The sequence below is a fragment of the Podarcis melisellensis genome (assembly GCF_964234715.1).
Source record: "Podarcis melisellensis genome assembly, chromosome: 11".
Taxonomy (NCBI): domain Eukaryota; kingdom Metazoa; phylum Chordata; class Lepidosauria; order Squamata; family Lacertidae; genus Podarcis; species Podarcis melisellensis.
The window spans coordinates 54,444,354-54,458,167 of NC_138543.1; the positions used below are offsets into that span (position 1 = coordinate 54,444,354).

General features: G+C 41.5%; 1 protein-coding gene across 4 annotated transcripts in view; it reads left to right on the forward strand.

The window, feature by feature from the left end:
* Positions 1 to 13,814, forward strand: part of PIAS2 (protein inhibitor of activated STAT 2) — a 42,081-nt gene continuing 28,267 nt past the window's right edge. Inside the window, exons 1-2 of one of the 4 annotated variants that reach the window (XM_081929758.1) lie at positions 17 to 118; positions 11,522 to 11,625. Coding sequence is in view for 1 of the 4 variants with exons in the window: in XM_081929756.1 (XP_081785882.1) it covers positions 5,046 to 5,069 (24 nt within the window). In the remaining 3 variants the exon portion in view is untranslated. Of the gene's footprint in view, positions 119 to 4,921; positions 5,070 to 11,521; positions 11,626 to 13,814 lie in introns of those variants that run through there. The other 3 variants (XM_081929757.1, XM_081929759.1, XM_081929756.1) reach the window with 3 other exon arrangements.

A 13,814-nucleotide genomic window follows, 5' to 3' on the forward strand; every position in this document is an offset into this window, starting at 1 on the left:
AAACAAAAAGGACGAGAAGAAAGATAAACGAAAAAATCCCTGGAAGGTTAAGGCGGTGTTTCAGAATATTAAAAGGTAGCAGTAAAAGAAAAGGCTGCTAGAGCCACTTACATTTGAGGTGAGCGAGAACAGTAGCTACAAAGTCTTATACGGATGTAAAGAAAAGTAATGGAAAACTCGAAATAGAATTGTGTATAATTGTGGCATGTAACCTTTGGGGGGGGGTACTATAAAGCTAACTGTGGGCTGAATCCTGTGCACTCTTACCTGTGAGTAAACTCTGTTGTGCCTACTCCTGTTTGCTCTGCATCCAGTACAGTCCCAGCTTATTTGGGAAGCAGTGTATGTACCATATTAGCCAAAATTCCCTATTTCTGCTTTCCTTTCTTATGAAATAATATGCATTGATGAATCCCCCCCAAAAAAAATCAGTTTTGATCTATATTGAGATAAAGTTGCGCTTTAAGCTGGTAATTTGTGCACATGGCACAACCACAGTGGAATTTACTTTGGAGTGCTTTCCAAAGAGGGGAAGAGGTTTCTTTGAAAAGTTGGCACAGAAGTAGATAAGAGTGCGTGTGTGCTGGGGATTGTTTGTTTATTAAGATATTCTTACTTTATTGGTATTTCAAGGTTTTGCATTGCTTGAGTTTTAGTATTTGCTTGTGGGAGATTGGAAGTCATTTTGGTGTTTTAGTAGAAAACATTTTGGTGTTTAGTAGAGAAACAGAAAAACTCAGAGTAAACCCATTTAAATGAATGGATTTTACTCACATCCATCACTTTCAGTTGGTTGGTGTATGACAACCAATTAATGTAGCCCTCTGACGCTACTCAGGGAAAGGAGTTAATGGGGTCAAAGTGCCCTGAAAATTTCAGTTTGCTACTCTGTTGCAATACAAGAAAAAGGAAAATGTTTTGTTAACTAAGTCATTGTATGATGATGTCATTATGAATCAATTATGTGTCCAGATTAAGAAAATTACAGTGTCATAATAGGTCCAGGTTCTTAAAAACCTGAACTGTGGAAGAATAAATAAATAGTATAGATCAGGAATATTTATGTGACTGTATGCGATTTTCATACTGCTCTTTATGCATTGTTTAACTGGTGTATATATTCAGCCTTGCCTGAAAAACCGGTATGGTATACCGTGGTACCTTGGTTCTCAAACTTAATCCGTTCCGGAAGTCCATTGCAGAACCAAAGCATTCCAAAACCAAGGTGCATTTCCCATAGAAAGTAACATAAAATGGATTAATCCATTCTAGACTTTTAAAATCAACCCCTGAAACAGCAATTTAACATGAATTTTACTATCCAATGAGACCATTGATCCATAAAATGAAAGCAGTAAACAATGTACTGCAGTCACACAATCAGTAGCTGAACTGGGTTCCACATACAGTCATACCTCGGGTTACAGACACTTCAGGTTGCGTTTTTTCGGGTTACGGACCACTGAAACCCAGAAGTACCGGAATGGGTTACTTTCGGATTTCGGGAGTCGCACATGCGCAGAAGTGCTAAATCGCGCTTTGTGCATGTACAGAAGCACCAAATCGCAACCCATGCTTGCGTAGACGTGCCGCTGCGGGTTGTGAATGCTGCGGTTTGCGAATGTGCATCCCGCACAGATCACGTTCGTAATCCAAGCGTCCACTGTAGTCACAAAAACAAACAAAAAAGAGCCGCAAAAACGCAAAATAAATAGCAAAAACAGTCAGACCTCAGCATGGCACTCAAATCGGAAGCATGGCATTCAAATTGGAAGTGTAACACTCAAAAGTGAGCATGTTCAGCTTCCGAAAAAAGTTTGCAAACCAGAACACTTACTTCCAGATTTGCAGTGTTTGGGTTTCAAGTTGTTTGAGTACCAAGGCGTTTGAGAACCAAGGTACCACTGTACTAGATATTGTCGAATCTGGTCCATAATTCCTGTTCAGGAAAGATCACAAGGTGACCTTTAGCCACTCTCAGTAATATCTCTGGGCATCATGGGATTGTTGGCTGGGTGTGGGAGACACCCAGACTTGTTTACTGGAAAAGTGGGGTTTTAAAGAAAAAAAATATGCTTCTTTGCATCTTAATGATGATTTGGAATGAATAATTATCATGTGGCTCCTGTTTCCATGACTATATTTTTCCTATGGCTGTTTTAGAGTTGCTTCTAAGGAAGCGTGCATAGGACTGCAGTATTCTAGTCTTAATATGTAAAACTGAAAATCTGTTTCCACTTAAAAAAGAAAGACATTGTACAGTAATTAAAAAGATTTTCTATGAATTTTATAGATTTTAGTCCCTTTTGACATTGACAATTGGACTCGGAAATAAATGGATATATTGTAGCGAAAAAGAAGGTGAAGAAGACATGCCCCCCCCCTCCGTATGACTTATTCATTAGAATCCCAGTTTCTGAAAACATCCATGTGTTTCAACAATATTTGAGGGGCAGGAAATCATTGCCTTTAAAATGCAGGGGGGGGGGCCCGGCCGCACCGGGCGTTAACATCTGGGGGTTAGGGTTAGGGGGTGCAAATCCACGGGTTAGGGGGCGCAAATTACTTGCCTTGCCCCGGGTGCTGACAACCCACGCTACGCCACTGCCTAGGACTTGCCGATCAGAAGGTTGGCGGTTCGAATCCCCGCAACGGGGTGAGCTCCTGTTGCACAGTCCCTGTTCCTGCCAACCTAGCAGTTCGAAAGCACGTCAAAGTGCAAGTAGATAAATAGGTACCACTGCGGTGGGAAGGTAAACAGCGTTTCCGTGCGCTGCTCTGGTTCGCCAGAAGCGGTTTAGTCCTGCTGGCCACATGACCTGGAAGCTGTATGCCAGCTCCCTTGGCCAATAAAGCGAGATGAGCACCGCAACCCCAGAGTCGGCCACGACTGGACCTAATGGTCAGGGGTCCCTTTACCTTTACCTTTATGTACACATTAGTGGCTAGAAACACAGCAAGGCAGCATTTCAACTTCCTTTTTTTATAGAATCATAAGAGTTGGAAGGGACTCCAGGGGTCATCTAGTCCAATCGCTTGCAATGTAGGAATTGCAAATATTTAAGAGTTCCCATATTTTGGGGAGGGAAGGAGCAAGGAAGAAAGAGTTTACCAAATCAACCCAGAAGAATTGAGGGCTGTGATGGGTAGTAAAGAGCAAATTGGCTTCAAGGGGGAAGAATGTGAGACAAAACACAGATTTGTGTATCCCGCTATTTTGACCATAACTCTGTTGTTGAGGAAAAAGTAATCTTGTGGCATCTCAAAGGCAGACTTATACCTTTAAAACACAGTCAAAGCACATTACCCTCCCTCTAATGACGATGATATAATAATAACATATAGCTTAAGGTCTGTTAATGTTTTTTTAATGACTGGGGTCCCCCCAAATGTTTTCAACTGTTCATATTTTGTCTTTAAGTCGCCTTGAGTATCTGTTAGGGGAGAAATGATGGGTATAAATAAATTATTGCTAACATTAATATTCTGAACACTGTAGTTGCTGGGAAAGTAACTCTGTGAGGGGGTGAACTGCAGTGCCCAATTTTGGAAGAATGTGCTTTGAATAGGATTACTGTAACTATTTGTATAATGTGTAAATCTATCTACCGGTAGTTTTGATTCTATATTTGCTTTTTAATTGTGAGTTCTGTTTCTAGCAGTTCCTATATTTTTTGTCTGTAAACCGCCTTGAGTCCCTAGCAGGGGAAAAGGCGGGATATAAATAAATATACTGTGCAACGACCACCAACTGATGTGCGTGTGCCACATCTTGTGATTGATTATGCGGGGAGTGGCTTATCTGCCCCCCCCATTTTATTTGGGTTCACACCATTAGCTGTCAACCTTCCCTTTTTTGCGGTAAATTCCCTTATTCCAGCGCCGTTTCCCGCTGCTATCCTGAATTGTTAGATATCCCGTAGACTGTCCCCAGGACAGGTGAGGCTACTGATCCCTTATTTTCAAATCTGAAAGTTGACAGCTATGGTTCACACCCCTGATAACAACACTGTTAATAATTCTGGGCGGTGTATAGTGGTACTTTGGTTCTCAAATGCCTTGGTTCTCAAACTCTGAAGTGTTCTGGTTTTTGAACGTTTTTCAGAAGCTGAACACCCGATGCGGCTGTCGACTATTGTTTCCAGGGCACCTGCACCAATCAGAAACTGTGCCTTGGTTTTTGAACATTTTGGAAGTCAAACGGACTTCCGGAATGGCTTAAGTTTGGCGCTTTTGTTTTTACTATTTATTTGGCATTTTTGTTTTTGAGGCTTTTTCAATTAATTTGTTTTTGTGACTGTGTGGGACCCAGTTCAGCAGCTGATTGATTGATTGTGTGACTGCAGAAGTGGATGAAAGCCCCCTCCCCCATCCAAACAATAACTATCACCAGTGCAGGTAAGAAAAAAGAATAATTTTAATTTTTATCATCTACAATACTGTCTTAATTATTTTATGGCTCGATGGTCTCGTTAGATAGTAAAATTCATGTTAAATTGCTATTTTAGGGGTTGTTTTTAAAAGTCTGGAACGGTTTAATTCTTTCTATGGGAAAACCCGCCTTGGTTTTGGAACGGTTTGGTTTTGGAACGGACTTCCGGAACGGATTAAGTTTGAGAACCAAGGAACCACTGTAAGAGTTTCGCTGCTGTGAGGGAAGCCCCTCCGTGAGGGGGTGAACTACAGCGCCCAGAAACCTTTGCGAGGACGTGCTTCGAACGGGGCTTTGACTCGGCGGGTTCTCCCAACTAGCATCAGAGGGGTTGAAGGACGGGCCTTGCGCGCGCCCCCTCCCCACGCAGAGAAGTGGACTAGGCCAAGCCGGCGGGAAAATCAGCGTAATAATAACGCACCGAGATTCCCCCTCAGAACCTCGCCCCCCCTCCCCAACCATCACAGCAGGAGGGGCGTGGCCCCCGCCGAGGCCCCGCCTCCCACGTCACGCGCCGGCCGTCGTGCCGCCAGAGGAGGAGTGGGGGCCGCTCGGAGCGTGCAGGATGGTGGCGGCGGCGGCGGCCGAGGCTGAGCCAGGCGGCGGGTAGAAAATGGCGGATTTCGAGGAGCTGAGGGTGAGGAGAAGGCGGCGGCGAGGTTGAGGGCGCGCTCTCCGCGGCCTTTCTCTCGGGGCCCCTTCTCGGCCGACGCTTCCCGGTCCTCGAAGGGCTTAGGCCGCCCTCCCGGCCGGCAAGCATCCTCCCTCCGTCCCCCGGGACCGCCTCCCTCCCTCCCCTTCCCTTGGTCCGCGCCGGCCTCCCTTTCCTCGGGTCATTTCCACGCCGCCGCGCTAGCAGCGTCCCCGTTAACCGGCCCGTGAGGAGGCGCCTCCCGTCGCCTCAGCGGACAGTTAACGGCTCGCAAGTCGCGGCGTGAAAGGGCAGCTGCCGTCCGGGTCCCGCCGGGCTGAGGGAAGCGTGAGTGAAGGGGCTTGCGGGAGACTGGCGCCTTTTCCTTCCTTGGAATCCGGTGTCACTCCCGTTTCTTTCTTCCCCTCCCCCGCCCCAGTTTTTGTAGCCTCCATAGCTTTCCCTCCCCCTAAAATGAGTCCTTTTTTTACGATCTGCCTGGGTTTTTTGTTCCAAAGCGCACCCCCCTCTCTAATCCTCCCTCTCCTGCTTAAGCCTCTTTGTCTCCTCCGCGAACGACCCCGACTCAAGAGAGCATCCTGCGAGGAGCGGGGTTCGCACGCTTCGCTCGCAGGCAACCCCCGTCTCTGGGCACAACAAAGCGCGCCTTTGGGTCTCGAAGCCACTCGTGGTTTCCCCCTGATCGCTCATGTGGTTTCATGTTTCTCTCTTCCACCCTTCCCTTCGGCATCTCTTTCTCTCTCTCTCTGACACTTTCCAAGGTTTGGTTGGCGCCCGATCGCCGAAATCACGGCCCCCTTCCATCTTTGCATCTCTCCTCCTCCCCAGCTCCTTTGAATGTAGCTCCTCTCCCGCTGCATTTATTTATTTTTTCTTCATGTGACAGGGTTTGCAGTGCCTCTTTCTGCACCCTCTCAGATCTGCTTGTTCTTATCCTTGAATTTTGTCCTTGCCAAGCTGTTCCTCTTCTCCTGTGAATACTGTTTTTCTTCCTCACCTTGACATTTCATGTAGGTACAGTAGATCTTTTTTTAATCCCACATTTCAGGGTCAGACTATTATATGAACATCCCTCTTTAATTCTCTACTGTATTGCCTTTTTCTTTCTTTCTTAAATGTCCACTCGCCCCTTCAATTCCTTCTAGGTTTGGCAACCACTTGAGCCAAGCTCAAGATCTGTTGCAAGCACTCTAAACCACTGCACTTTCTGTTTTTTCTTTTTCTGTGCCATCCTCCCATTCATCCATTTCCCACCCTTTCCAAATCTTTCTTGCCTGCTTTTGTTTTCCATAGCAAAATTGGCTCTCCATACAGCACCAGATCCCATGTATATATAGCACTGGGCTGTTGTGTTTGTTTATATTTTGGGGACCCATGACCACAAGATATTTTTCTTAACCAGTAAGAAAGCCTTCAGTAATTTGCTGTTATTTATATTATTCATTTATTTTATTTAAAAAATATGAATAGGTTCCCATAAAACATCCAGAAGCAATTTAACAATAAAAATATACATATATATTCAATCCAATGCAGATACAACTGGGAGGGGGAAAAATCTTCATTCAAGAGATTTATTGGAAGTGTAAATTACTCAATAGGCAATGAAAAGACAGCAAAGAAGGTAGATAATGGGAGGGAGTTCTAAATGGTATGTGCCACCACACTGAATATTCTATTCTGACACTGTACAAAATGGGCCTCCTGATGGGATGGTATCTTGAAGAGTCCCTCTCCTACAGAGCAAATTACTGGTTGGGTATATAAGAGGTGAGATGATCTTTGAAGTACAGTGGTACCTCGCAAGACGAAATTAATTCGTTCTGCGAGTTTTTTCGTCTTGCGAATTTTTCGTCTTGCGAAGCACGGATTTTGGAAAAGCTTCAAAAATCACCAAAGTCTTCAAAAACCTCAAAGAAGGCTACCACACCGCGTGCTATGAGTTGCTCCTCGAAGTCAAGTCGCAACCGCACCCCCTGAATGCACCCTGGGTATTAACGGTTTTACGAAAAAGGAAACAAACTTGCAAGACGTTTTCGTCTTGCGAACCAAGCCCATAGGGAAATTCGTCTTGCGAAGCAACTCAAAAAACGAAAAACTCTTTTGTCTTGTGAGTTTTTCGTCTTACGAGGCATTCGTCTTGCGAGGTACCACTGTATGTTGATCACAAACTGTATAGGACTTGTACACCAGCCTGGTATCTAACTGTCAGCTAGTGCTTTAAGCAATGACATAAAATGATGGTAATATTCTGCCCCAGGGAACAGTTGAGCAACCTTGGGGCCAGTCCACATAGGGTACACTGCAGCAGTCCAGTCTCGAGCTTACCAGCACATGGATGGCAACGATCAGGCTGTCCTGGTCCAGAAGCAGCCATAGCTGTCTTCGTCACCTGAAGCTGGTAGAAGGCAGTTGTAGCAACTCAGGTTACCTGGTCTGCTAGTGACAAGAGATGGATCCAGGAGTACCCTCCAGACTTTGACCCGGCTCCTTGAGAAGTATTATGACGTCGTCCAAAACAGGCAATTGGTTACCTATAATTTAGGAGTTTGAGGGACAAAATAACACACATGGATTGTGGCAAGATCCTAAGTTAAACCTCATTAAAATGTATTTTGGATCTTATACCACATATGACTGAATACATTTTATCTGGATTTGATTCTTGAGCTGGAGTAGACTGAATTGGAGAAACTGTTATTATAAATACTTATTTTGGTATACTTTTTTTTAGTGTTGAATAAAAAATAGTTTGCACTAAATTTGTATATATATTTGTATATAGTGGGGCATGGGGGGAGAAAGAAGCATAAAGATGATTTGAAAGACTTGTTTTCTTGCATCAGATAGTTTCCCTGCCCTTGATAATTCCGTCTGTCTTTAAAGTTTGCTAAGATATACCTGATGAAACGTTAGTATTTGAGGTATAGTTTTTGGAAAGTTTAAGATTAGGCTAATCTAAGAAACTTCAGAAAAGGCTACAGATACCATTCTGCCTATATGTGCCATTGGTTTTATTTGTTGTCTGAAAATTCTATCAAGCGATTTCTTACCCTTCTGAAATATGTATCTCACAGAGCTTTTCAATATTCAAAACATTTCATTGATTCAGATTTATTCTGTTGATTGCGTCAACTATGTCAGCACCAGTTTATTTTGACAGCAGAAGTTCTTAGAAGCATGGAAGGAAGTGATATATTCTGCACTTCATTGCTTGTGTTTGCCTCTTCATAGTTCATTAGCACTCCACTTCATAGTATTTTGTTGAAGTACCATCCTTCCTGTGATATTCTGTATATTTTAATATATATATTATATAAAACATGTTTAATTGTTATAAATTATTCATTTTTTGTGTTTAGCTTGTTTCTATTTTAGCTGTAAGCTGCTTTGAGTTCCTATCAGGGACGAAGGTGGGATATACTAACAACAACAATTCCTTACATTTGGGGAAATACCTTGCCGCCTCCTCTGTAAATTAAGCTGATTTTTTACCTATTCAGCAGTAACTGACCATATAAATACCTCACTTATTTTTGGATGGTGGAGGTTAGAAGAAGGCTGGGCTGCAGAGTGATGTTCTCAGATTGCAGACGTTTTCAGATTCACCCTCTTGTATATTGAAGCAAATATACGCACTTTGTACATGTTTTAAAACAAAAGATAACATCTCTTGCAGAATAGTCAGAATATTTGTACTGATGTACCTGCAGGTTACAGCTGCTAATAACAGTGTTGCTGGGAACCACTGTGTAGCAATAAGGGGAGAATAAAAACTCCTGGAGATAAGTGGTTAGTTTGCTATCCCCAACTGTGCATCTGTGCAAACATGTCCCTGAAAACAGTCTTGTGCTTATCTGAGCATTCCTTGTATCCCACAGGAACTTGCTTTATTGACATTGTACTGTGTGCGTAATGCTGAATTATCTTCACTTCAAGGACTTGATTCTGAGCTCTGTATTTCTTTTTAATGTTAAGGGATTTAATCTTTGTACAGTAGTGCCTTAGTTTACAAACAGTCTGGTGTGCTTACGTTTTGGATTACAAACACGTCGAACCTGGAAGTGCGTGTCCCGGTTTGCAAACTTTTTTTGGATTACAACCCCCCCCCTTTTTTGATTACGAATAAAGTTGACAGTGAAGAGGAAGGTTGCTAGTGACCCACATGTTTCCTCTTGCACCACAGTTCTGTATAGTATTGATCAGTGTTAGAAATGAGCTAGAAGTCCAGCGTGTTTTGCAACTGGTGCAGATCCAATTGCGACCATGTGGAGATTTCTAGATGATAGGTTGGCAACTGACATCTCCATCTGGCTGGTCTCTCTAGCTTTGTAAAGCAGGTAAGCAGAAAAGCTTATTTATTGCGTTTCTCTCCCAGGTTTTTCTCCAAGGAATATATAGTTCACTCCCCTCCTCCGATAATCCCTACAACAACCCTGTGAGGTAGGTTAAGAGGTTGTGGCTGGGCCAAGGTCACCCATTGAGCTTCAGAACTTAGTGGGGATTTGAACCCTGCTCTCCCACGTCCTAGTCTGACACTCAACTACTACACTACCCAGGCTACCCAGAGTGCTTTTGCTGTGGAGCAGCTCTATATAAATTGAGTAAATAAATATGGGGAAAGCAAAATGTCACTTAGAGAAGGATCTGAAATATTTTCCTTGAAGCAGTTTAATGTGTTGTAAACTGCTTTGAGATTTTTTCTGTAAATTATATAGTGGTATACAAAACACACAGGGAGGGATGGCGTCTAGAAATTCTGTTGTGTTGACTTCAGCCTAGGTTTAAGGTGCCATTTGGCAATTATATGTATCTGAATTTCTAACACTAGTTTTGATGATGTGGGCATACTCACAGCCTTCCATACGCGTAACTTTTGTTTGGATTTAATATTTACCTCTTGCATGCTAGTGTCTTTCTGTAATGCCTACTTCAGGTTTATTTTTGGTAATGCTTCATTTTATTTTTCTACTAAGTGTTCTGCAACTCAATCAATCAATCAATCAATCAAACCTTTATTGTATTAGCATACAGCCATAGCAAGATAAGACAAAAATGCTAGAGACAAGCAACCAAACAACTGTAAGAACTATAATATGACATGTATATAACATGCATACGATAAGTGTAGCATAGCATGTAAAATTTCCAAATCTTCCTTAAAAGGCATTTCTTTCTTACTCTTCAACTAAAATTGTTCCCTGGGCATCTTATGCAAGAGTTTTACTGTATTAAACAAGGCAGTCCCTGCTTGCAGGTTTACAACCTTAAAGGCACAGCAGAAAAGGGGATTGGATTGGAAGCAAAAAGCAAAGCTACTGACTGCGGGCACCAACTCTTAAAGGGTCAAAGATTTTTTGAATGACCATCTTGAAACTGTTCAGGAACAGGAAGAGCCAAAAAGCCACCCATTTGCTTGAGCCCTACATGTTACACAGGCCTCTGTTATCTTGTCACCCTCCAAAATCAACAGGTGATACACAAGTATAGTCCCTGGTTTGCACACAGCTGGAAGCTGTGGTTAACTTCATCTTCCTAGTCTGAAATGATGCAGGAGCAAGGGGATTGCATAGAACTTTTGTGCATCCTTGTTTATTAAGCCACAGTTGGATTGTGAGGAGTTCTGGGTTGACCATTTGTTGTCAGGATTCCATGTAGCAGAGAATGACTCTATAGCCAGCGAAAGAATACAGTTTTCCCTACTTGTCTTATGCTCTGTTTGCAGGAATTGAACACAAGTCTTTTCAGGGATAGCAAGTGACAACTGCACCAAACGTATTTAGATAGTCTGCTGTGTACATCTCCTGCAATAAGTTGGAATGTGTTTAGAAGAAGAAAATATTCTTCTTTGAATTTAAATACAGAGATACTAAAGTATAGAGGGACAGTTCAGTATCATGTTTAGGTTATAGGGCAAAAATGATAGAGAACAGCCTAGCCTTTGGTATTCTCCTTTCTATACTTAAAACACTGAAATTATAGTGCAGTACATTCACAACTTAGACACTTTTAACATGCACATTCAGCTTTATGCACTTGGCAAGAAAAAATTTTAAAAATCAAAAATGGGAGAAAACTTGCAGTCCCACCCACCATTGCACCCAATGTGTTTTGACTACACAGTTTTGGCTTTAGATGCTTTCCCCAGAACATAATCGCTGCATAAATTGCAGGCTTTCTGTAATTCAAAATGTCACTTGTTTTTCAATTATTGAGCACTATTTATGATATCAGACAGATCAATCTCATTCTTTTTTTGACTGATCACATAACCAGCCCCTGCTCATCTTGAGTTTGCCTTCCTAGTCTGACCCGGTCCTCTTCAGTTTTGTTTTACCAAAATGTTTGGTAAACATTAGAATAAAAGCCTCAAATAGCAAACCTCCGTAGCCATTCTCCATGCTACTATGTCTTCCTACTATTTTTTTGTTTTACAGACACAAACATGGTGACCCCTTTAAGAAAACATCGCCCTTTAAGATGAACAAGATATATAGCTAAGAAACAACAGAAATCTATCTCGGCAGCTTCTAACTTACAAGTAAGAATACCCCAAATTATGAAAAGCACACAACGTTCTTCTAAAAATAAAACCGCACACACAGAGCTAGAACCTTAATAGTATTAATTATTTCAGTAATAAAACTAGCTTAATGTGAACTGAATACAAATTTCAGAAAGGATTCTAAAATATGTATAGAAGAGGATAGTTTCAAACACCATTTACATTTTTAAACTATCCCATGAAGTCTGTCCTCATTTTAAATGTCCCTTGGTTACATCATTTGTATGAAGTGACTACTTGAAACTAAAAGGCTAAAATAACTGAGCAGGCCAGAAAGAAACAAGTAGAGTATAAAATATTAAAAGGAAGGGAAATTCTTGGATAATTGAGATGGGTTAATTGAGGTTACTGAACATGGCATTCCTACAGTGTGAAGTTGACAGGTGCACCCTGTGAATTACACTAAAGTAAACAGATCCCTTTTGTTTACAACCACCTTAACCAAGTATTTAATTAATATTAAAAACAAAATGCAACATTTAATGGATCATGGCTTGTTTCTAAAACAAAAACAATGCAAATGTGCATAATATACTATGGAATGAGTGCATAATAGTTGTATAAACTTTTTAAAAAGTGCCTATTATTGGGTAATAATAGAATATAATGTGATGGGTAGTCAGAATATAATCTCACTTTGAGTCTTCTGATGCAAATGGGATGAATTTGAAAGGATAAGAGTCCTGTGTTCTCTTACTACTCTTCCTCTACAAGCAGGACACTTGAGAGTGCGATGTGATTCCAAAGTTGCATTCTCCTTAAGAGTACCAAGTACTTTTGCAGGCTTGCTTGGAGTAGATCGAGAATCCCCAAACATGGGGTTTGTTTATTTATTTTGAAGCATTTTTACCTTGCTTACCAACTAAAATACTTGAGGTGGCTTAATATATTTGAAATACAATAAAATAGAGAAGAGTTATTAGAGTGGGCCAAAGTTTTAAGTTCTCAGATCTTCCAGTTGCCACTCTGCAGTTGAATGTATTGGTCTTGAAATAAGTTCCTCAGAGGTTAGTGCCTATTGGTGGGCTATTTCAGATGTCTCAGTTTCTGACTCTGGTAGTAAATGCAGGGAGCTATTGGAGAGAGTAAAGGTGTCTGTCTATATTTTTTTTAAAATAGTGCCCACCTGTTATCACATGCAATCCTTGAGTGGGGTAGAATAACGAGAGCAGCTGAAACAACCTGTTCAAACTGTAGGGCCATTATTTCTTACTACCTGGGGTCAACAGCTAACATCCTACAAATGCCTGAGCAAAGAAGCTTGTTTTCAGTTTGAGAAAAAGAGAAGTTGCTAACCATGCCTCAAAGGAAAGGATTAAGAGCCATCCCTCAGTCCTCAAGTGTGTCTTGGCTTTCCATGCCTGGTAGATGTTGCTACAAATGGAAATTAGGAGTATCTCTTTTTCAAGCAAACTGGTCATGCCAGCTCATTAATTAACATGACACCTACATGACACCAGATTGTCATGTGGAACTGCTATGACTGCCACGTGTGATGACCAAGATGGGTCAGCATGTAACCATCGCAGAATATAGATATCCTGATGGAGTGTTTAGTCCTCAATATTATTATGATAATCAGGAACTCTTCGACAACATTTTCCATTCAGAAGCAAAGTGGCTCCAAATTATGCAAGCTACTAAATGCTTTTGTAAAAGCCCAACATACTCATTGCAAGTTGTAGTAATGTTCAGAATCTTCTGTTTTTACATTGTTGTTTGTATAAAAGACTTGTAGAAATCAATAATGCTTCCTCTTGATGCTAAGCAAGCTGCGCAGCTATTGTTAAATCTTTGTTTCATTTGATGTTGCATAGTTGCTTAACTCTACAGTATAACATCAAAACTTCTGCCAATTCTGAAAACTGCCATAGCAGCCAGTGTCTCTTGCTTTTAAAACTTTTTTTGCATTGAAGAAAATAAAGTACTGCAAGCATCTGTGGGAACGGAATGACTATAAGAACAATACAGTACACAAAAATTGAACTACCATTTTCATCTGCATGTGCTGAACTGGAGAAGTGGGAATGGGGAAATTAGTCTTAAAACTACAACTGTTTAGGAAGCATACATTCTTAATGTTTCCTGCTGTACGGAAATGAGTATGTAATTATTATTTTTTAAGTGTTTGTTGCGCTTGTGCATAGAAATGATTCACCAAGGAA